The 25,614-nt window shown below is 40.4% G+C and overlaps 1 protein-coding gene across 1 annotated transcript in view; it reads left to right on the forward strand.

The window, feature by feature from the left end:
* The first annotated feature begins 212 nt into the window (after positions 1 to 212).
* LOC135205825 (uncharacterized) overlaps positions 213 to 25,614 on the forward strand; it is a 45,498-nt gene continuing 20,096 nt past the window's right edge. Inside the window, exons 1-2 of the mRNA XM_064237025.1 lie at positions 213 to 309; positions 24,555 to 25,442. Of these exons, the coding sequence (XP_064093095.1) occupies positions 296 to 309; positions 24,555 to 25,442 (902 nt within the window). The 5' untranslated portion in view covers positions 213 to 295. The remainder of the gene's footprint in view (positions 310 to 24,554; positions 25,443 to 25,614) is intronic.

Consider the following 25,614-nt stretch of genomic DNA (forward strand, 5'->3'; position numbering starts at 1 on the left):
CCCAAAATGCCAATTTCTTCAGGGAAACTCTCTAGATGCAGGCAAGCGTTGCTGGAGTGGATAGAGTTGTTGGGAGTGGGTTGGGGGTTGGATTGGTTTGGAGATGGGAGGGAGGAGTGGGGTAGAGAGAGGGTTGGGGGGGGGGGTGGGGGGGGGTCAAGCGAAAGAGAACGGGGTGTTAGGTCATGCCGTCGTCCCCGGTTGAAGGCTAGTGTATATAAAGCAGTGCTGGCGCGAGTCTCGACTCATTCTTCGGGTCTCTCTGCAAGGAAGGGATACGTTTCACGCAGCAGCTATGAGGCTAACGACGTGAGTACTCACTCCCCCCACCCCTACCTACCCTCTTTCGTTCGACACTATTTCGACATTTAACATCAACCAACCCACAAAACCCACCTCACGATTTAAATCTCAAACATCAAATTTTCTTCCACGCACAAGTTTCTACTGTATCTAACTATCCCCTAAAAGTGCTTCTAAAGTTAAGTTTCCCCACCTCCCCCTCCTCGAAACTGGGGACCAGGTGGCCCGTCTCTGTGTCCTCGCTTTTGCCAAAAAAGTCGAAGTTTTGTCCTCAATACCGACGATGAAGTCCGGGTCTGTGTTTTCATTTCTGAACTCGGTTCCGTTTCCGAGTCTCTGTGTGTGTTAGTGTGGTATTTATTCCAATGGGCCAAAAGTGGAGTTTTAATCTTTTGTGTGTATGTATATATATATATATATATATATATCTATATATATATATATATATATATTATATATATATATATATTATGACCGGTAAAAATGTTCTGTTACAACAGAATTCCATGTAATAAAAGGAGCCCATAAATACACCAAAATATAGAGAGAAGAATACTATAGAAGAATACTATATTTCAGAGACTGCTGCTGTCTCCCTCTTACCTGAAGAGGGAGACAGCAGCAGTCTCTGAAATATAGTATTCTTTCTCTATATTTTGGTGTTTTTATGGGCTCCTTTTATTTTATATATATATATATATATATATATATATATATATATATATATATATATATATATATTCCCCCATAAAATTCAGGAGAAAACTTTAATCCGAACGGAAGTTATCTGCTTCAAGGACGTACCTTTTTTTTTTTCCTACCAGTTAGCGACGGTATCTCTCAACATCTCGAGAACGGGAAATGGACGCCAGCCAGAGGTGGGCATGGAACGAGAGAGAGAGAGTAGATTAGAGAGTAGAGAGCCGCCTACATACACACACAAACACATACACGTGAAACGTGAAGAAAAATGCACGCAGCAGAAAAGAAATATCAACGAAAGTAGAACTAAAAGAGAAAACCTCTTTCTCTCTCGATTAATAACTTTCGATTTCCCCCAACATTTGCTGTCTCTCCACTTTCCCTTTCGCAGTTGGATGTCTACTCTGGGAGTTTCCTTTTTTTCTATTTACCATTTTTTAATGACGGAAGTTTCGTCGTCAGCTCCCTCGGCTCCTACTGACGATGTTGTGATGTTCCCGCAAGATAGAGAGAGAGAGAGAAGTCGGTCGTTAAAGGCTTAATCTACTGGGAATTACTTTTGTTGAATGGTTTAAACTTCTGAGAATTACATTCGTTGACTGGCCTAATCTGTTGAGAATTACATTCGTTGACTGGCTTAATCTACTGAGAATTACATTCGTTGACTGGCTTAATCTACTGAGAATTACTTTCGTTGACTGGCTGAATTTACTATGAATCACACTAATTTTCTGGCTGAACCTACCGAGAATTACATTAGTTTTTAGGCTTAATCCACTGAGAACTACATTCGTTGGCTGGCTTAATCTGTTGAGAATTATATTCGTTTACCGCCCCAATCTACTGAGAATTACATTAATTTAATTGCTTAAACTTCTGAGAATTACGATCGTTTACAGGATTAATCTACTGACAACGACAAGAAACCATTTTCCGAAGGTAAATAAATTGTCCGCAAAAAATAAGACATACACACACAAGTGAATCTCCAAACATAGCTGTACTGACGTGAACTGTGTATATAAATCTATACTTTACACGCATGCACTTCTATGTGTGATAAATTTCTAACTCACCCCCGGATTGAACCCGGGGTCTCTCAACTGATAGACAAGGGGGCGCTACCAACTGACCCACACAGGCCTTTGTGTGTGTGTTTGTGTGTGTGTGTGTGTGCACATTTAGGTATCATATACGAAAGGAAAAGTAACATACAGCATCTCTGGCCTGATTTTGACCGCCTTCTGAGAGCAGGTTTAACTTTTGCCAATCCCCTGCCACAAACGTGAAGTCGATTGTGTGGGCGTGAGGAGGAGGAGGAGGAGGTCAGAGGTTAAAGAACTTGCTTTTCCTATTCTGGGCGACCTCTTTTCTTAACACGAGTCTTAATTCTTATTTTTTTTTCACTCCCTTTCGCCTATTTATCTGATAGAGAGAGAGAGAGAGAGAGAGAGAGAGAGAGAGAGAGAGAGAGAGAGAGAGAGAGAGAGAAAGGAAATCCCGAACAAGAAAGGCACAAACTTTTCAAAAGACTCATTTCGCTCTCTTGTTATCAATTCTGTTGATCTGATTGAACAAAACTTTCTGTACGACACAAAATTGATCTCAGTTGTCCGTGTTTAATCAATTCTTAATTCGGTCATGAATCTTTAACGCATTTCAATACTATGGTCACGAGAGTACAGGAAATATATTCTATATGTTTAGATATATATATATATATATATATATATATATATATATATATATATATATATATATTATACTAATCTACCACAGAGTAAAACACACACACACTGTTTTAAAATACGTCAGTAACTTGAAAACAAGTTTACTTCTCCAAATGTCAAATATTGCTTATCATAGAGACACACTCAGACGCTGCTGCTCCTTTATAGAGAGAGAGAGAGAGAGAGAGAGAGAGAGAGAGAGAGAGAGAGAGAGAGAGAGAGAGAGAGAGAGAATTTCTTTTTTATAAGGAGACGCGTACACGCGCCAGCAAAACGACCGTGAAGAGATTAAACAACTGACTCCAAAACATTCATTCTCGAGCAATCTTAAATTGTCTCCAGTTCCCAGAAAAAAAAAATACAAAAATAAATGTTCTCCTCAAAACCTTGCGGCCGGCCACACCCACCACCACATTAACCAGCTCTCCAAAAATAACCGCTCTCCAGTTAAAAGTATCAAAACATTACAAAATACGCGTGTAGCGTATTGCGTAAGGTTGAACTGGATTGAATACATAGAATTTAGGCCAGAGGCCGAACACTGGGACCTATGATGTCATTCAGCGCTGAAACGGAAACTGACAGGTAGAAGGTTTGAGAGGTATAACAGGAGGAAACCCCCAAAGCAGTTACACTTTGAATCAAGTGTTAGGTGAGGGTGGTGAGCAAGATGTAAGAAAGAAAGAGAAATTGCCTCTTCACCTTGCAATTGGCATTGTTGCATGCATAAGAATGAGTACTGTAAGCGAGAGACAAGCTATTTAGGACCGTGTTTACAATTTACCCGATCAATTACTCAACAACCGTACCGTTCAGTTGCAACAGATATAAATTACGATACCTGGTACTGTATCCTTTCTAAAGTAATTGCGATATCTGTAACTGTATCGTTCCTAAATAAACCACGATACCTGTCACTGTTAAATTTTTAATTTCCAATTTTTCCTCCATATATTGGCATTTCCTCCACTGACAGTTCAGCCACCAAGTTTGTCGAGACTTTGAGCTCGTTTTCATATTCGAGTGTGATCATTTTGATTAATAATAATAATAATAATAATAATAATAATAATAATAATAATAATAATAATAATAATAATAATAATAATAATATATTCACGATACAACCTTCTGTGCAGGATATACAAGTCGCATGGCAAACAACATTGCATACGTTGCATGCGAACACCAGACGTTATTCATAGAATACTGCGTTGCATACTTATTGCATGCTGGAGAATACTGCATTCTTTCAAACTGCATGGGAGGCAATATAAGATACTGTGTTGCATCGTCCCATTTCATGATGGAGAAAACTTCATTCTTTCACAACTGCATGGGGGAGAAACATGACAACATTGCATGACGAATGAGATACATTGCATGATTAATCTATATTACTCATATTTATTCCCGAATTATACGTCATAACTTGCTTTTTTAAAAGACAGTATCATTTAACTGGTAGCAGCCAGTATACTCCTGATTTAGACGCAAAGAACTTTATCTTTTAATTTATAGCTTTGTTGAAGAGAGTGAAATAGCCACAGCATAACTTTACAGTCAAAACTGCGTCACGGGAAATTCAAAACAGTCAAAACTGAATCATGTACAATTCAAAATAGTCAAAACTGCATTATGAGGAATTACAAACATCCAAAACTGTATCATGTGAAATCCAAACCAGTCAAAACTGCAGGACTCACAGAGGTCAAAACAACATTTTCCAAAAACGGCATAATTCAAAACCGCAAAATCAACACGATAAAAACCAGTGTAAAAAAAACAACTGCATGATTTGAAAGGGAGAACATTTCAGCTGTCAAATGTAAACAAAACATTATTAAAAAATATCTGAGACACAACAGTCAAAAGCATGAATCAGCATGAGACTACCAAAGCAACACGAATCTTATAATAGTTCATGATTTAAAATGGCCATTATTGCTTGAATCAACATAGAGTGTGCAACTGACTTGGGTAAGGAATTTGCATGAAACAATTTAGCTACTGCATAAATCAATACACAACGCAGGACTTGCAATAGTTAAACGGGGTAGAATCTAACGTCAACACTGCATGGCTTACAATGTTTAGAAACATACCAAGTACCACAAACACTGGATAATGATTCAACACTGACAATGGAGAAGAGAAATTCAACATTAATATTAGATTAGAATAACTGAGCATTAACATTCGAGGAGAATGATTCAACATTAACATTGGATAAGAATAATTCAACACCAACACTGGATAAGAATAATTCAGTATCAACATTGGAGGAGAATACTTCAACATTAACATTCTAGAAAAATAATTCAACACAGAACCAAACATTATGGGACATGAATGGTAAAAACGCAGCAGGATTCGAAATGAGTCAAAACAGAACACGAATGCTAATTAATACGTAATTCCCTGCATGAATTACAATGGTCCAAAAACTACATAATTTCAACCAGACACTACTGCACGAACCAGCGTACGCAATGCGTCTTTCGAAATCATCAAAACAGCATGGATCACAAACTTCATGATTTAAAATGATAAAAATCGCATGAACCAACATAAACTGCACCGACTGATATGATACAATCTGCTTGAACTGATCTAGTCGCTGCATGAGCTAAAATGGTCTTAAAAATTCTGAAATATTCACATTGCATGAATCACTGTGAACACTGCATGTTTCTGAAGTGGTCAGACATCACTAATCAACACGAACACTGCCAGATTGGATTGGTAAGCAACTGGAAGCATTCTGATCTAGGAAACTTAGTTGTCTCAATATGAATTCATGATAATGATAATGTTTCTTTACAGTACACACCTGGTGTACCTGTCGTGTCAGAAATGACAGCAATGTTAAGATTTTAAGATAGCCTTCGTAGGCATTTTGTGAGACAAGAAAAGTAATATACGAATTTATTTTCTTATAACAGGATCCCATTGAATTGCTAGATACATCTATGATTCCCGTGAGGAGAGAGAGAGAGAGAGAGAAGACGAAGAGAAAGAGACGACGAGAGAGAGACGAGAGGAGAGATGAGAGAGTCCGCCGCAAGCGCACTTCAAACTGTTATGATGTCAAGGCTGTACAATGACATCTACCACACCTGGTTTAAAAAAAATAAAGATCAATCTCAAATGACAGTTACCAGAACTTGAAAAAAAAAAATAGCCCAACTGTAATGTAACTCTGAGTCACTTTATCATTGTCTCAGAGTTATGAAGTTGCTCAAATTGTTACACGAATGTGAAGAGGAAAACAGAACCAAGACATTTTCTTCAGCATCCTAATAACAATCAAACAGTCCCTTTACCAAGAAAAAAAAAAACATTCCTAACAAATGGCAACGAAAAACAACACCCAAAGCATAGACGAAAGTCTACAGCGGAGTAATGTAACCGAATTCCCCAAGAAAAACGTACAATAACTAACTGTGAGACGCTGTGGCCGACAGGTTTCTAAAAACTGGACCTGCGCGGGTCTCAAGGTTACGCACTAAAGTGCCGCTTCCTAATGAGTTCAGGGTTCCTAATGAGTTCAGGGAGTGAAAACAAGAGAAGACCTCATAATCTATCCAGCAGAACTCTGTCAGATTTTTAGAGAGTGTAAACAAGAGAGGGTCTCATAATCTACCCTGCAGAACTCCATTAGGTTTTCAGGGAGCGAAAACGAGAGGAACAAATAATTAAACCTTCAGAACTCCAGCAGTTTTTGGAGAGTGTAAACAAGAGAGGAACAAATAATTTAACCTTCAGGACTCCGTCAGGTTTTCAGGGAGTGAAAACAAGAGAGGACCTCATAATCTACCCTGCAGAACTCCATTAGGTTTTCAGAGACTGAAAACAAGAGAGGAACAAATAATGTAACCCTCAGAACTCCAGCAGGTTTACGGGGAGTGTAAACAAGAGAGGACCTCATAATGTACCCTGCGGAACTCCATTAGATTTTCACTGCAGATTAAAAAGTTTATTTTTTCTCACGTTCTTGCATAACTTGATTGGTGAGAGACGACGTGAATGTGAGTGTGCGTCTACGCTTCAGCCAAACGTGTCACAAACGTATATTTAGGCAATTTATCTCATACATATCACCAACCAGGTGGAACACAAGCAGTCGACTTACTGGTAGCCCTAACCAGTGCTTCATAAGATTTGAACGGTCGTTCACCTGTTTTCAACATCTTTGTGATATGTATGCAATATGTTGCTGGCGTGTGTTGATAACACCGTTTTGACTGCAGTGTGGACAGTCCATCATTATGGACACAGAAAGAACATGAGGCAGTGAAAAGATGAAAGAACACAGTACAGTATAGTGCAATAGTGAGACCTTCAAAAATGCTGGCAAGAATTCTATCAGGGCAGAATCTCTGTGATCCAAGAACATTCGAAGTCTGAACACTCCCACAAAATTAGATTCATTCCCCCAAACAGTCTATTTCTATCTTTCCCGAAATTTAATCATTTGTTGTTAGCCTCACTGGCCACTTCTGGTGGAATTTTGGTAAAAATCCACACATACCTTTGGTAATTTGGCTGAGAAACGGGTCAACAAAATGTCCCTGATGATGATAAGAAGCGAAGAGTTGAGACCTATTTAAAGTCAATCACGCAATTACATCATTTTCCAAGGCTGTCCTATTTTTTAGACAATCAAGGGAGTGTCAGGATGCATGCAAGCTTAAAAGAGACCTTCCAATACGACGGAATTTGTCTGAACGTCCTGACTGCGAGGGTTAGCCAACTGGTTTGATATATGTTTTTACGTACCATTCACTACCAGGGATGTGGAAGTCTTTGTCTACTTCTGCTGGCAGTTGTCTCAGTACCTTTACCATTAAGAAGCAAAACTGATTACCTATTCACATGCAAATATATTGCACTGAAACATTTCCTTCTTGTTGCAATAGATCGTAAATGTATTTGTCCTCGCCACTGCCTTTGGGAGAGGTAAATGTACCCAAGTAAATTCTTGGTCACTTTTGAAATAATGCTAAAATCTCAACAACTAATAAAAAAAAACCTTGAGAAATCACCCAGTCTCTGTACTGACCCCATGAAATCAGGCCCATTCAAATTACAGGTATTCAGTCTACGTAATGTCCAATAAACCACAATCCTTTCTTCGTACAAATGCCTTTGGGTAACTGTGTCGACAAAAACGGGCAAAAACTACTGAATGTCAAGGAGCATTGGATTCCCGTTAGTTCAGACACGGAGTATTGAGCAAAGGCCCTTGGCCAGATCAGTAGTAGTAGTAGTAGTAATAGTCGGGATTTGCCTTTGAAACGGCACCACCCCCCTTGCTCGTTTTATTTTGCCTTTGTCTGTGCTGTGGTCTCTGTTACAATACACTTTTGATAAGCTTTTTTCGACGTCGATCTGCTCAAGCATTCGCCTGCTGTAAAATCTTCAGCTTTTTGGACACACTGGTATACGTTTCAGTTGAAGATCACTCTAGCTAGCTCTTGCAAGCGAGCGTTTGGTAATATTAACAGCATATATCACAGATGACATTCTGGACTTTCTTAAACATTACTTCAGCCAGTGTAAATTTTTATGGAGTTCTTAAGAAAAAAAAAAAAAACTTTAGCAGTGTTACTTCACAGATCAGATATTCGACCGTATTCAAGCCTCGTGTTTTGAGGGACTTCTACCAACACATTCAGGAAATACAAAGCAAAATTTTGTTGTATTTCACAAATCACACAAATATGACAGACCTCCCAGCCTTCAGTGATTTGAGAACCTTGTTTGTAGCTTATCAGACTTTTTCTCCACCTACCAGTTACATCATCCTTTTATTATTATTATTATTATTATTATTATTATTATTATTATTATTATTATTATTATTATTATTATTATTATTATTATTATTATTCAAAACATGAACCCTATGCATACGGAACAAGCCTCAGGGGCCACCGAATTGAAAGTTATTCAAGCTTCCGAAAGGACATGCTGTCCATTTAAAAGAAGTAACAGAAAGTAACAGGAGATGAAGAAAGAAGAGATCAATTACTAATAAAGTAAGGGAAAATAAATTAACAAATTAATTACACTAAAACACAAGAAGAATTGTTTTTGCTTCTTCACTTGAGTTTTTGAAGCTACCATTTGCACATCTCAGGGAGACTGAGGAATAACGGTTTTCTTACTAATTTACCTTCATAGACTTGTGCATTTTACAGATAAGTACCTTCAAGTGAATGATTAGTGTAATGTGCAATTTTTTCAAAGGTAAAATTATGTAGAATAACTACTGGCTCCGGGCAGATTTTCTTTCCTCATCATCATAAGCCAAGGCTAGTGTATTTTACAAACCACACGTTCAACAGAATTCTAAATCCTCATTATTCTGAAGACCTTTCTGAAAGACATTCCACTTCACCGTCCACTTACACAACGAGACATTCAACAGGTCATACATTTGATGACATTCCAAATCTCATAGACCTAAGGGACTCAACTGACGGGTATTCCAGTCAACCGCTCTTGAACTCGACAAAAAACAAAAGGTTAGGTTTAATCCGCTGATCAAGCATTCGAGGATATTGCCAAATCTTCGGTGCTCTGCGGGGAACCTTACCGGAATACACTAACTGGACGTTCTTTGGCAACAGAAAAACAGCATCCATACAATTTGACGTCTTCGAATAACTGGTTACGTTCCCTGCCAATTAGTTAGCAAAACAAGAGAACTATAACTTTCATATTTATTATTTCATTTTGAAAACTAAAAGTTTGGCTATCGCAAGAAGTACTCCCCCACGAAAGGAAATTATCCAACCAGTAGTGTCATACGACTGTGAAATCAAAGGCCAAACCTCCCCCACTCGTTTTTGCTCCCCCCCTAACCTTGCTGTAATGTAATCTATAGACTGGGAACTTTCCAAATGCAGCAACGCTTTGGCCAAAAACCTACTCGGCGTTTTTCTCCAGTCTCGAATGCTCAGCGTCTCACAATTACCCCCCGCCCAAAGGAAAAAAAAAAAAAAAAAAAACTTGCTAAAAAGCAGCCGGACCGGCCCACGACGTCGAGGCTCGAGAGGACGGAGAGCAGCAGCAGCAGCAAGAGCAGAACCGCCGTGGTTCGAATTCGTCATGCGCTGCCTGTTCCTGTTTTTAGTGGGACAAGCTCCTTCACTGCGACTTTATACCAGGAGGTCAAGGACTCAAGCGAGCTTCAATTGACTTTCACAAGCGTTTGTCAAGTCCGGGTGACTTTGGAGCTAATGAATGAACGCGGCTGCTGCCGGATCTCTCCTCGATTGTGACCCCGAAGGACTCATATTTCTTGGGGGTCATTTTCTCGACGATATTTACGATGTTTCATTTCTGTTTTTTTACGGACATCCCCGACTGAACACGCCGCATAGTTGGATACATACCGGGTTCAAACTCTTGGGGGTCACCCTCTAGGGAAGATCCACTTTCTACAATGCATCAGCTGATGTTGAAACCTTTACAGAATTCAGAAAAGTCCGAGATGATAGATGACAACCGAAGAATTCCGGTTGGGTTTGAAAGTCCCCCTCCTCACTCACTGATTCGAATGTTTTTAGAAACAGTTGCATCTCTCGCATAAAACTAAAACCGACAAACTAGGACACTGTTCCATGACTTTCTGATTTTCCTAATTTTCCTGGATAGTGACCGGCGCCAGGGTTTGAACGCGGTACTTAGGGGCTTGATCCGCCAGATGGAATAGCATCTCTCGCACGCAAACAAAAATGATTTCTTATTTTCTTGACATTCCTGACTTCCATGGGGCGACAAACCATCGTCCGTAAAGAAAGGCAAAGTTGTGTTCTACTCCTCGAGAAAACAGAATTGGAAAAGATTTTTTTTTTATCACCAAACAAAATGGTCATATCTTTCATAGACAGTGACCCTTCAAGGGTATTTCGGGGGTCGTTTATCTGGGTCTGATATCTTCCCTAGATAGAGAACGCCCCCCCTCACCCCAGGGTCTTCGGGGGTCGTTTATCTTTAGGATGTTTACAGTCTTTTGTTTATGGTTTTATGGTCATCCCCAACGGAGGCTTGAACTGAACACGCTGCAACGGCAGATACATTACCGGGTTCAAACATGGTGGGGGCGATGGGGGGGGGGGGGGGGGCCGGTCACGATCTAGGAAAGATTCAAAGGTTTTTATTGTTCTTAAAACACTTATCTACACCTAAAGAATATATATATATATATATATATAATATATATATATATATATATATATATATATATATAGCATTAACCTCTTAAAACAAATTCTCTTTTACAACTTCAACACAATGTTCCTCGTCTGGAACAGCTTGCTCACGTTCTGGAAACCACCTTCCCTTCTTCCATACGGTACCTGGAACTGGATCGAACCAGTTGACGCACTGGAGTCACTTTCGCTATCATCTTTTTTTTATTTCTTTTTAATCGAGCGTTTTTCTCTGTGTTTATTTCTCTCTCTCTCTCTTTTTCTCTTCCTCCAGGCCTGTTGTTATGCGAGAACACGACCGGCATTTATATTTTAAGTTTTGTCATGTTCGTACAATGTATGTCCGAGGTTTTTTTTTCTTCTTTTTGATAGGAACAATGACTTTCATAAATTCATAAATGCTTAATACACCTTTCCATAAATGGCCGGACTCCAACGACACACGACCTACATTACGAGAGAGAGAGAGAGAGAGAGAGAGAGAGAGAGAGAGAGAGAGAGAGAGAGTAGAATACGTCTATCTCGGGGAATTGGTCAACGCACTTAGTGTTGAATGAATTTTTTAAAGCTTTTCATAATTCAAAGTTTTATTATACATAATAATAATTACAGCATTTTCGTGAGTGTGAAAGTTTTACAGAACTTACAAGCTTCCTGTGTGTGTGTGTGTGAGTGTGTGTATAATATTCCGTGACAATTTGCAAAATTATAGAGAAAGAACACGTTTTGGTAATTGAAAGACGTATGAAGTACAATAAATACGAGTGTATATACATACACAAAATTATATTTATAATGTATATAATGTGTGTATATATATACACAGTTGTATCTACTGTTCATGTACAAAGATACTTTATGCGTCTGTAATTACCTAAACGTGGTGTTTCTCTATAATTTTGCAAAATGTCACTTATATATATATATATAAGTGATAAATGTCAAGCTAAGAATGAACAATGCCCCCACCTTCTATTCTCAGCGCGTCCGATCGCCGCATGACGTAACTTTTCGCACCCCCCCCCCCCCCCCCCACCCCCCCCCCCCCCCCCCCGCCACAAGTCACTCGTAAGCTCTTGCAAGACGCAGGTTGCGTCACAGAACGAAGACAGAGAGAGAGAGAGAGAGAGAGGGAGAGAGAGAGAGAGAGAGACCGGTTCTCAGATGACCTTTTTGCGAACCCGGCCACTCAGTGACCCTCAGATGACGCTGCTTGGGAAACAGCCACGTCATTGAAGGGTCAGGTCACCAGGATAGCATAAAAAAAGAGGTCTCTCGCACGGATGATCGATTTGAGAGAGAGAGAGAGAGAGAAAGAGAGAGAGAGAGAACGTATGCATCCAATATCGATTCATTCATTGTATTCTCGTGGACCCTATACCTTCATATGCATTTCTGAATTAGATAATATTAATAATTATAATATCATGATAATAATGAATATGATATAATAATAATAATAATAATAATAATAATAATAATAATAATAATTATAATAATAATTATTATTATTATTATTATTATTATTTATTATTATTATTATTATTAATTATTATTATTATTATTATTTTGTTAAAATGACTGCTGCTTCAGCACTCTTAATCTTATAAAGAGTCTTCTCTATCTTTCTGATGACGGCTTTCTCGTTGTTGCTTAGACTGGCGAGCAACGCACCAAAGGGCATGGTAAAATTCGGTTGAGTCATTTGATTTATTATTGCTTATAACAATTCTCTCTCTCTCTCTCTCTCTCTCTCTCTCTCTAACGCGACGTTTCCTCCTGATCGACAGGACATTATCAAGCGATAACTGCTGAGGGACTGAATTCAGTCCCTCAGCAGTTATCGCTTGATAATGTCCTGTCGATCAGGAGGAAACGTCGCGTTAGAGAGAGAGAGAGAGAGAGAGAGAGAGAGATGAGAGAGAGAGAGAGAGGAGAGAGAGAATTGTATAAGCAATATAAATCAAATGACTCAACCGAATTTTACCATGCCCTTTGGTGCGTTGCTCGCCAGTCTAAGCAACAACGAGAAAGCCGTCATCAGAAAGATAGAGAAGACTCTTTATAAGATTAAGAGTGCTGAAGCAGCAGTCATTTTTAACAAAACATGTCTACGAGAGGGTCTCCTTCCGAAATTATTATTATTATTATTCAGAAGATGAACCCTATTCATATGTAACAAACCCAAAGGTCCAATAATAATAATAATAATAATAATAATAATAATAATAATAATAATAATAATAATAATAATAATAAAGAGGGTAGAAAAACACCCAATAACCAAATTTGGCAGTTTTTTTTACTCACAAAATAAAAAAATTATTTTCATACATTTCGGTGGTTTCCAGATAAAGATTAAAGGAACATTTCTCAATGTCAGTTTTTTTTTATATCTGCAAATAACGGTAATCTTGGAAGAGTCGGGTTATACAATTGAATACCGGTGTTGTAACCAGTTTGGTTGTTGATTCAAACAACGGTATTTTAACCAGAGTTTGGTTGGATTTAAGTAACCGTATTTTACCCAAGGAGCGGTTATATTATTCAAATAACGGTATTTGGCCGAAGGTTCAGTATTATGTCAAGAAATTGTAAAGTTACATCTGGATACAACGGCAGCTTTTTCAAATGATATTATAAACGAAGCTTACATTCTATTTGGATATAACGGCAGCTTTTCACGATATTATAACGAAGCTAAAATTATATTTGGCTATAACGGCATCTTTTGAAAAGTAATATAATGAAGCTTAAATTATATTTGGAATTAACGGCGGCTTTTAAAGATAATATAACGAAGCTAAAATTATATCTGGAAGTAACGGCAGGTTTTAACGATAATATAACGAAGGTAAAATTATATTTGGATATAACGGCATCTTTTGAAAAATAATATAACGAAGCTAAAATTATATCTGGATATAACGACAGGTTTTAACAGTAATATAACGAAGCTAAAGTTATATTTGGACGTAACGGCAGCTTTAAGAAAAAAAAACCTAACGGGGGTTTACATTAAACCAACATATTTGGACGTAACGGCAGCTTTTAAAAAAAAACCTAACGGGGGTTTACATTAAACCAACATATAAATCGCGACCCAAGCTGAAAGATGGGTCACAAATCATTTGAGGTTTCAGCCTGCTACTGGTGGCTTTAAAAAATGAAACCATTGCATAAATGAATGTTCTAACCACAATATTTTTAAAAAAATAATATAAATGTTCTAACCAAAATACATGTTTTTCTTTTTTTCTTAATCTTCAAATCTCGGTTTTCGACCGCAAGCACCACTTACGAGGCATTAGCTGTTGCAAAGTTGCCAAAATACGTTTTTTTTTTAAATCTTCAAATCTCGGTCCGATCGCGAGCAGACCACTTACGAGCCATTAGCAGTTGCAAAGTTGCGACACACGACGCAAGTGCGACCGACGCCACTCGAGAAAAGAGGGACCTTGAGTCCAGGAAATCTTGACAGGCAAAAATAAAACCATGGATCCGTTGGCTGCGGTGGCGAGGAACCTCTCTCTCTCTTCTCTCGTCATTTTCCCCCCCCCCCCCCCTCTCCTCGTCTCTCTCTCTCTCTCTCTCTCTCTCTCTAACAGCTTTTTGGGGCTGGAACACAAGTATAAAAGAATTTAGGCCAAAGGCCAAGCGCTGGGTCCTATGATGACGTCCAATCAGCACTGAAAAGGAAAACAGAGTAAAAAAAAAAAAGTTCCACAGCTCTAACAAGAGTAAAACCTCAAAGAAGCTACACTACGAGACAATTGTTAGAGAAGGTGGACAGTAAGATGGGAGGGAAAGAATCTGAACATGGATGCTGTCAAACATATGAGAGAAGTAGCCGCTAGTAATGCCTAAAGTGCTCCTCTCCCCCGGCCCTCCTTCCGAGGAGCACTTTTGACTCTCAAGGCAGACAGATTTCCCGTAAGACCCCGACGATCCCCTTGGGGGGGGGGGGGGGGGGGGAGGGGGGGGGGGGGCAAAATACCTCCGTCAAGGATAGAACTGCGTCATACCAACTGGGAAAGTCCCCGAGACTGCTCCAAGGAGCTCCAAGGAGCAGCGGGTCATGTTGCAAGATCAACTCTCCCCCCATTTGAGATTGATTGATTGATTGATTTTACGAGATCGAGGCTGTCAAGCCAAGCAGAGCGATGGAAGGGGTGTCGGGGGGTTAAGGGGGCACCTTCGGTTACAACACCGGCATACAATTATATAACCCAACTTCTCCAAGATTACCGTTTATTTATAATTAATTTTTTCTGAATACAAAAAAAAACCCTGTATTTCAAACTTTTCGGGATGAGAGATAAACGATGAAGATTATTACCTATCCTCTTTATTATTATTATTATTATAGCAAGACAACAATCAAAAGAGGCCAGAAAATGAAGGAGAAGGAGAAAAAGGCGCTAAAAAGTGGGAATGGGAGAAAACCTCACAGATGCACAATGAAAAAAAAGAGGAATTAAAGGTGTTGGACAGAACAGCCTAAAATATAGAATTTAGGCCGAAAGCCAAGCGCTGGGGGCGGGGGGTCATTCAGCGCCGAAAGTGAAATTAACAATGAGAAAGTTTGAAGGTGGGTACCAGGAGGTCAGACGGAAGAAAGAGAATACGAGCGGAGGTACGGTAAAGAGGCTGCAAACGTCCTTTGGTATTCTCTACAGAATGCCTATACAATGCACGACGTGAGCTACGGAGCATATTCAAACTGGCCATTCTGTGGGAAATCTTGCCAAAGATTGAATGGCCTCTTAGATGAGATCCGCATAGATAAATTCCACATAATAATAATAACAACAACAACGACAACAACAACAACAACAACAATAATAATAATAATAATAATAATAATAATAATAATAATAATAATAATAATAATAAATAATAATAATATAGTGGGGTATACAGTATGAAATCTCTGCTCGCGAATGACCCAGTATGACCTAGCGCTCCCCTGCGCGTCCCTCAGATATCTTGGAAAGCTGAGAGAACTTTTTCATAATAATATAAAATTAAAAGTATAAAAAAGGAAATACGGATAGATTTGCCGTGTCTATGTATATATATATATATATATATATATATATATATATATATTATTATATTATTATATATATAATATGTATACATATATATATATATATTATATATATAATATTATATAATATATATATATATATATTATATATATACATACTTCTGTTAAAACAGGATACGTCTCAAGTATAAAAGGCCCATTAAAACACTCTAGTTTGAGGTTAACGACTACATTTCTGTGGACTAACTTCCCACCCTAAGCTTTAAACCAGAATGTTTTAATGGGCCTTTCATACTTGAGACGTATCCTGCTTTAACAGAAGAATTTATATATATATATATATATATATATATATATATATATATTACAAGCTCAACTGCCCTTTAGCCTTAAACACCTCCCGCGACCTAACGATTACAACCAAAAAGCAGGTAGTACACCAAAGAATTGTCTAATTATCTCGAGACATTTCAGGCTTCTAACCTTTCAATAATATGCCTCACTTCCCCTCTGTCTAGGAGAAGTATAAGTGGTCGGCCCTGACGCACGTACATTGAAGAGTTTAGCCTTCCATGGTGCGTTCGTCACAGTACGTCTAAAGCGGTCTGTGTCCGTTAGGATCAAATGGGGGGGGGGACATGCCGTGTCCCTGACGCGACCAGGGGATATACGTCCGTTACAGCCCGTCTGTACCTGCAATATTGGACGTCCCAGACGAAGCAAAATAATGGTTATAAAGTCCCCAGGATCTAACTGGACGAAATGCATTAGTCGAATAGACTAGAACACATACAATTCAGGCCCCAAGCACAAGCTATAGGACCTATATGAGGTTCATTCGGCGCTGAAGCGGGAATTTGAGAGGTTTGAGTGGCAATGGGGAAACTGCAATCGCTGAATCTCTATACCTTCCAAAAACGCCTGTCAGAAACCGTTTTGTAATCACCAGGTTCTCAAAGGGGGTGAGGGATTACCCAAAGGAGGCTGGATTCCTTGGGGTGGGGTGGTTCTGGTGGTAGGGGCTCCCCGTCTGACGTCCCACACACACACACATGCGCGCAGGCGCGCAGGCGCGCGTCCTGGGCGTCAGAAAATCCTACACGGCAGCGAGAGAGGAAGTGAAAGTAGTTCTCGAGATTCTCGGGGGCTTCTCGCGAGAAGTAGAAGTAGAGGGAAGGTGTCACCCGCTCCCCATTTCTGTGCTCTCGGCGAGGCTACGAAAACTTGAGTCATAATCTCTTGTAATCCTCTGCATCTTAAATTTCTATTAACTGGAGCCGGAATGTCAAATTTGGGCCAAGCGATGTGACCTATGACGAGGCCCATTCGGCGCTGAAAGGGAAATCAAGATGCAAAAGCTAAAAAAAAGCTTGAAATGTGTAACAGGAGGAAAACCTCAAAGCAGTTACACCGTAGAGTCAAATGAATGAATGGGGTCGCAGCAAGAAACAACATGCAGTGCACCGCGGGTGGAACACTGACGGAACTATAACCCCCTTGGGGGGCTGTGATTTGGAAACCGTTCGTTCTGTCGTGAGAGAAATCGTATCGCTGGCTTGTGGAGATGAGAAAACGACTGACAAGATTCTCTAATCATTTTATAACTTTCATGATTTTCTAATCATTTTATAACTTTCATGAAATCTCCCTGTTTGCAGATCCACCGATCTGAATTCTGGTTACATGCGACGACGCAATGATACAATAATCTAACATTAATGTAACTTAAGATTTTTTTTTTTTTTTTTTTTTGTGCTATCAAGACAATGTGACTTTGAAGGTATATACTTGTGGTTGCTTTGGGGGAAAAAAAATCAATATTTACCCAGTTATTAGAAGTGGACGAAATTCTCAAATCATTCTCTTGTGGGATCATAGTTATATCGACTGGTGAAAAATCTCGGTTATGAAATGTTAGAAAGTTTGATCAATACGAAAACCACAACAATTCATCGTTAAACTGTGACAATACGAAAACTCCAGGGGAGACAAACTGAATGAGAGAGAGAGAGAGAGAGAGAGAGAGAGAGTCTGCTAAATGCTACGTTACTCCCAGCACGAAATCCTCAAACTGTCAAGTCATACTTCGGAATTACCAGTCGACTTTCGAAGTCAAAACAGACAGATCTGCTTCTAATCATTTTTGGTTCATTTTCTACCAACTTCAAATCTCTGTCCTATAAGATACAACAGACCTTTCTCATTCTTTCTTGCACTAAATGTATACCTTGGTTGGCTACAACCCTTAGGACACAAAGAGAGGCCATAGGATACGCTGGTCCCAACTCTCATCGCTCTTGACTTTCCAGTTTCCTAAAAAAAAAAAAAACTGGAAGCGCTTTCCACTGCAACCCTTGAGATCAAGGTGGAAACGAGAAGGGAGACTCCCCTCTCCAGGCGGGATTCGAACCTGGGTGGTGGAGACAACTTTCGGTAAAAGTATCATCTGATCAGGAAGAAGTGATCTCGAAAGAACTCATTGAGAAAGAGTCTGTGACCATCGAGTCTTGCGAGAAGTTCCTGCTGGAGTGTGTTGTGTGTGTGTGTGTGTGTGTGTGTGTGTGTGTGTATATAAGCGGTTCACCTTGATCCCTCCCTCCGTACCCCTCGTTCTTGTCCTGGCGCCTCTGCACGAGCCCTTGCCCATGATACCTGCTCGGCGATTTCCCCACGAAAACCTCAGGAGTCATTATGAACTCATTATCCTCACGGAGAAACGGGAGGCAGCTTTCCAAGAGGCGTCTGTTAAATGTCAGACTGTCAGGTCTGCACATTCGCATGTTAGGAATCTGGTGCAGTGTGTCGAAGCCGTCACCTTTCTGACCTTCAAGAGACGCGTGTGTTGTCTTTGTTGCTCAGTGCTCACCCCTCGAGCAGCCTACTCACTCCCTCCTTCCCTCCCTCAACCCTCCTCAAAGCGTCGATCCGTTATCTCCCCTGCCTTCCCTCCCAAATCCAGATCACAGGCCCCAATGTTCTTCTCTCTGGGCGTTGCTTACACGCCCATCAGAAGTCAGTTTCCACTGCGACAGAGAAAGATCGAGGAGCCTTGGACGCCGTTCAGGTCCGGTGGCTTTGTATGCCAAGATGGGGAAGCTTTTAATCTGGTCTGACTGAAGCGAGGTTCCTCAAGGCGGCTTCCTGAACTCGTACGTTAGTACGTCGATCCTTGAAAAAAAAAATAATAAAATAGCCTGAAAGGTCGTTTGTCATGTTATTAATATAGAGACTTTTGACCTCAGTGACCTACTACTGAAAGCCGTCAACTTTTCCAAGCGAAATATAAATATACATGTATCATTTTCGTAATGTTACCTCCCATCATTACCAAACCACTTTATTATAGCTAGTCTGTCTCGTAACCAACGCCAAACTTACCGTAAACGCGACCAATTCAAACTTCTTGATACTCCATAACACTCGAAGACGATTCATGATGATCTGTCCAATCTGAAACTTCAAGAAAGCGTAATCTGCTTTCACTCACACCTAAAATACTCCAAAAACAATTACATTCTTAATCCTCCCTTCTGTTCCTCCTGGTTGCCATCAATTATGAGTCCCATTTCATCAATGCAAGTACCAGTCAACCACTTTCCCACATTCACTGCACATTGCATCACTATCGTCCGTCTCACAGGGCCCTAAAATCTCTTCTGGCTAACATCCAATTCAACCTCACCCTCATATATCTCTTTCTATCTATCTATATATCTATAAACATATAAAGATACATAGATAAATAGATAATCAGGTACATGACTTCAGCATGCCAAGCTCATTCTAAATACCTCTACAAGTCATCGAATGACCATAACCCCAAAGACCACAAAATTACCGTGAACAAATCTTTGGTTACGTACCCCTCCTCTAAGGGAGCTTTGGATGTTTCCTCCTGCTTCCATGTTCACCGACTTGAAAAAGTTCCTACTATGAGCAGCTGGTCTGGCGTGAATACAAGCAAGCGCTTAGGATAACAGCCCCCATGGGGTCTGATTTTAAACCGAGTTCCAATTTCAGAGACACTGAGGTCGAGGTGGGTTGATGCAGACTCCAAAACAACGAACACCTGAGAGCGACAGGTATTTGTAGTTGAGAGGCGGCATAAACTTATACCCTCTTGCGGTGGCGGTGTGGTCTAAAGCTTCACTGTGCGTCCTGAGTTTGTTGAGTTCGATGGTTCACGCCCGTGAGCCGACAAATTTCTTATCGACTAAAAAATTCCCCTTCGGTTAACATATATGAAACTATATTCATTCCGAGGTAGAGCGAATTAGACATTAAAGGACATTTGTAGGTCGATGTATGTATGATAGTCCCGTGTAAATGCAGTTATCAGAGTGGCATTAACTTAAACCCATTTGGAAAGGCCCTTCCCTACAAAGATATACTACCTAATTCCAGTTTACTCTCGAAGGGAGAGAGAGAAATTTCGATACTCTATCCTTTCTTAAGAACAGAATAGAATATTGAATTCAGGCAAAATGCCAAGCGCTGGTACCAATGAGGTCATTCCACGCTGAAAGGAAAATTGAGAGGAAGAAGGTTTGAAAGGAGTAACGAGAGGAAAGCAAGATGGAAGACAGAGAATATGAACGGAGGTACAGTTAAAGGAATGAGAAGGGTTGCAGCAGCTAGGGGATATAAGGAACGGCCGTTGCAAAGCACTTCATTAAGTAATGCCTACAGTGCACTGCTTAAGGTGCACTGACGTCTATAACCACCTATGGGAAGTCTCGAAAACGACTTAATAATTGTACGTTTGACATAAAAAAAAAACTTACAATATCCTAGAGATGAATTCGTAATTCCTTCTGGAAAATAGAGAGACATTATTATAAATAAAAGAACACCCTTGACATTTGGAACCCAGCCCACCGCAAAAGTCGACGTCAAACTAACGGTGCGCCAGTTTCCTGGAAACTGTTTCCTGGAAACTGATGTCTGACACAGCACGAGAGACGAGGAAGTGATTGAAGGCCGTCTTTACACAGGGGCACCGGGGCACGGTACTCTACTTGAGGGCACAGGCCTTGAAAAACTATGCTGCTACGCCATACAAAGGTTCGACTAACTAACCACCAGGTACATGATTCACTGATGAGGTCAATAGGGACTTTTTTGGGGGAGGGGAAAATGACAAGGACAATCGCCCCAATTCCTTGGATGTCCACAGATATAATTATTCATTAAAGACAGATGTGTATATGTATATGTACATATATATATATATATATATATATATATATATATATATATATATATATGTACTATACATAGTACATACATACATACACATCTGTATATGTATATGTATATATAATATATATATATATATATATATATAATATATATATATCATATAATATATATGTATATATATATACTATATATATATATATATATATATATGACTCTTGCAAGTATCGTCCCAAATCACAAATGAATTCCAAGTGGCGCACCTCTGGTCAGCCTTGACATGAGCGAAGTCATGACAGGGAGTAACTCTCCTCCTGGTAGAGAAACTCCTCGAGAAGAAGAAGAAGAACAAGGAGGAGGAGGAGGAGCTAAAACAATAAAAAAAAAAAGTTAATTCGATCGTGAGGAATAAATTATGTCTCGCTGGCTTGCCGACGGTTTCCAAGATAAAAAAATAAATAAAAGATGAACTATAAATAATACAAATAAAAGTGCCCGAAGAAACCTGAGCATATCTATTCCGTATCCAAATCCTCTTCGACTACATTCTATTATTATTATTATTATTATTATTATTATATTATTATTATTATTATTCAGAAGACGAACCCTATTCATATGGAACAAGCCCACCATGGGGTCCATTAACTTGACATTCAAGCTTCCAAATAAAGAAGCAACAGGAGGTAATATGAAAAAAAAGAAAAAAAAAACAGAAATAAGAGATCAGTTCTTAGAATACAAAATCAATTAACAAATCAATACAACAAATTGGTAAAAACACTTCCCACTTTTACAAAGCGGACTTGTTTCTCCCAGCCACTGGAACTCGGACGGAAATAGACTTATACACGAGCTTAGGACGTGGGCAATAAAATCTTAAACAGGACACGAACCGGTATGAACAGGGGACCAAGCAAGCAGATTGTTCGCAATCAAGGATGTATCCAACGCATTTCTTATTTGTATTCTTTTTCAAACGTGAAAACCCACATACATATAATGGCAAGAGATTTCAATTATGTAATATTGAGAGAGAGAGAGAGAGAGAGAGAGAGAGAGAGAGAGAGAGAGAGAAACCAGGCTAGGACAAAGGTCCCAAAACAGCGTCAAACGGCTTTCTCCCGCATATGATTAACGAGGCTGCAAAATTCCACCAAGAAAGATGGGAATTTCGAAAGTGTAAGAAACCGACGGACAGGATTAAAAAAAAAAAAAAAAAAAATCTTATAAAAGTCCCAGACAAAGGGAGGTTAGGGCACAAGAAAGTCCCACCCACAGAGAGAGAGAGAGAGAGAGAGAGAGAGAGAGAGATTCCTCGCTTCACTGATGTACCTGTTGCGTGGAGAAATTGCACCTTTTCCATTCAAACAAAGCAAAGTCACGATATTCCAGTGGAACAGTGGTTATTATCTCTCTCTCTCTCTCTCTCTCTCTCTCTCTCTCTCAATTGGAAAGTAAAGCAGATTTTAGCTACTCAGTAATATGCACGTAGACACCCAAGTATATACAAGAACTTTCAAGAAATGCAAGCACAATTTCCGCCCCGCCCCCTTTCTGCTTTCCAAAACGCATCCACCCACCCGAAGAATTTTTTCCAGCGATTAAAAGTACTCCTGGAAACGGCCACTGCGCGTGCACGCGTGCGTGATTGCGTGCGTCCATTCATTCCTCCTCTTCCCTGATCTCCCCCCCCCCCCGCCACCTTTCACTTCCATCAAGCGCTTTCGAAAACAAAAGTGAAAAGAGAAAAAAAAATAGGAAAAAAAAAATGTAAGAGAAAATGTCGAGCTGATCATATGCAAAATTCTGAAGAAATGAAGATTCTCAACTCTTCGACCCGTGATGACCCCATCCTGACAGATTAGGGGAAAGTGGCTCCCTGGAAGCGGGATAGAGGGGGGGGGTTAACGGGGTAGGGAGAGGATGTCGGGGAAAGTAGGGAAGAGGGGGAGGGGGAGGGGTTAAAATGGAAAGGAAGAATATGGAGACAGGGCGCATTTTGGGAAAATCGTGCTGAGAGAGAGAGTGAGGGCAGGAAGTCAAATTTTTTTTTCTCTCTCTCTCTCTCTCTCTTGACAATGGCTTGACATCGTTGCCTAGATCTTCTGTGGAGGACAACTATCACTTGCGGGACTCGACAGAAGCTCGTGAATGCAAGCACACACACACACACACACTCAGGCACAAGCGCCAGGCATCCCGGTGAAAGCACAAAGGCACTTCACGAGTTCGTCGTAGATCGGCTTGGATATCTGCGAAAGTCTTCGGTCTCAACGCCCTGAGAGGGCGAGGAGGAACTTCATTCTTATACCCATGCTGACCTGCCTTTAGTGGGATTTCAGGAATGCAGACTGGGCCATCTTCATAATGTCGAATAAATGAAAGATGGGGACTAATTCAATCACAGCACCTACGAGAAGTAATTCAATGACAGCACCTTTGAGGAGGCTAATTCAATCACAGTACCTTTGAGGGACTATTCAGTCACTGCACCTACGACAGCCAAAAGACTTTGAAACCATAATTTATGGAATCCTGTTTACAGCTTAAAATTACGGCAGCTGAATGAATGCCTAGGTGCTAAACAGCAGCACCAATAAGGAAGTCAATGTTCCTCGCTGTCGAACTTCTTCTCAGTTCCAGAGCTCTTTTATACCTCACACCTCTGGACTGTGGGACAGCCTCCCTTCTGAGGATGTTGTACAATTGGAACCTAATTTTTGTATTATTTTATCGATTTATTTACTAATTTATCTTTTCCTCTTTGCTGAAAACTGATCTCTTCTTTCCTTGTTTCCTAATTCCATCTGTAACTTCTTTTAAGTGAACACCATCATATTCTTTGGCTCCTTTGGTGGGCTTGTTCCATATGAATAGGGACTTGTCTTCTGAATGATATTAATAATGATAATACATTGATGAGGAACACAATAAAAAAATAACGATTTACTTCGCAAATGCGAGTCACACAACTATTCAAGAAGTCTCACGACTGAAAATGCAGAGCTCAGATCTTTAATAAAACTAAAGCTTTTGGTTTTGAAAATATTACCTTAATGTATTAAAAAATAAATGTTTCAAGTAAGAATAAGTATTTGTCTAGATATGTCAGGTCAGTTCGCACACACATAAAATGCTAGAATGTCTTCTATTATAAGCAACAGATTTAACCTGTAGTTCCACTACACCAATTTTCCCTTAATACTTTAACCCAATAATAATAAGAAAAAAAAAAAACAATGCACAGAAGCATGCCAACTTAGGAATATATCTAACACAGAGAAATGTCAATCTTTCCACACGGACCTTCTTTGCTGAAATTTCCTTTTATCCTTCCAGGTTAGTGGCAGGCATCCTGTGCTGCGCTTTCCTAGCAAGGGCACAAGAAGCTGCGGCTGATGACTATGCTGATTACTATTATGACGACCAAGCTCCCGCAGACGCGGCACCTGGAAAGGATGGTGCCGCTGCTGCTGGAGCCGATGCTGGGGCTGCCAAAGACGCGGCGGCGCCTGCCGACGAGGAAGTAACAGAGGCTCCAGTCACAGAAGCTGCCACCGAACCGAGCACCGATGCCTCGGGTCGAAGAAAATTGGTGAGTCTCAAGTCGACCAAGATCAACCGCAACAGGGCTGCTCCAAGGCCTCGTCCAGTGGCCACAGATGCTCCAGCTGCTGCTGCAGAAACCGCCGACGCTGCTCAAGAGGCCTCCTCGAGCACGCCAGCGAGAGGGTCTGTGCGCGGAAGGACCACCACCTCCGCCGGCAGCACCAGCAGCGTGAGGGGACGTGGAAGAACCTCCGTCCGAGCGCAGCCCGAGGCAGCTGCTGCTGATGCTGAGAGCCCTGCAGAAAGTGAGACACCTGCAAGAGGTCGTTTCAGGCCTTCAACCACTTCCGGTCGCAGCAGTTTCCGCCCTTCCACTCGCGGTTCAAGCTCAGCCGCAGAAGGCGCAGAAGAGGAGAGCAAGACTTCCTCCTCGTCCAACAGATTCAGGCCTTCCACCCGCAGCAGCTTCCGTCCATCCACCTCTTCCTCTTCTGCAAAGACTGAGGAAACAGAACAAAGCGCCAATCATCGATTCAGCTCGAGCCGTAGAGCCAACACCAGGCCGGGATCTTCCTTCAGGCCCGGCAGAACCCAGGCTGAAGAAGCCGAAGCCGACCCTGCAGCTGCCGAACCCGAGGCAGCGGACGAAGCAGCCGCCGAAAACACCCGCAGATCAAGGTTTGGTAGTCGCGGCCGCCGCTAAGGCTTTTCGTTCAAAACCTATTTCAGTATTGAAGCCTTTTATACAATGACTGCCAGGGCTATTCTCTGGCTGGGTTTACTAACAACTAACTCACAGTAATCATAAGATGTTACAGCATGATACCTTTCCTCTGCAAGAGCTCAAAAA

The sequence above is a fragment of the Macrobrachium nipponense genome, chromosome 24 (genome assembly GCF_015104395.2).
Source record: "Macrobrachium nipponense isolate FS-2020 chromosome 24, ASM1510439v2, whole genome shotgun sequence".
Classification (NCBI taxonomy): domain Eukaryota; kingdom Metazoa; phylum Arthropoda; class Malacostraca; order Decapoda; family Palaemonidae; genus Macrobrachium; species Macrobrachium nipponense.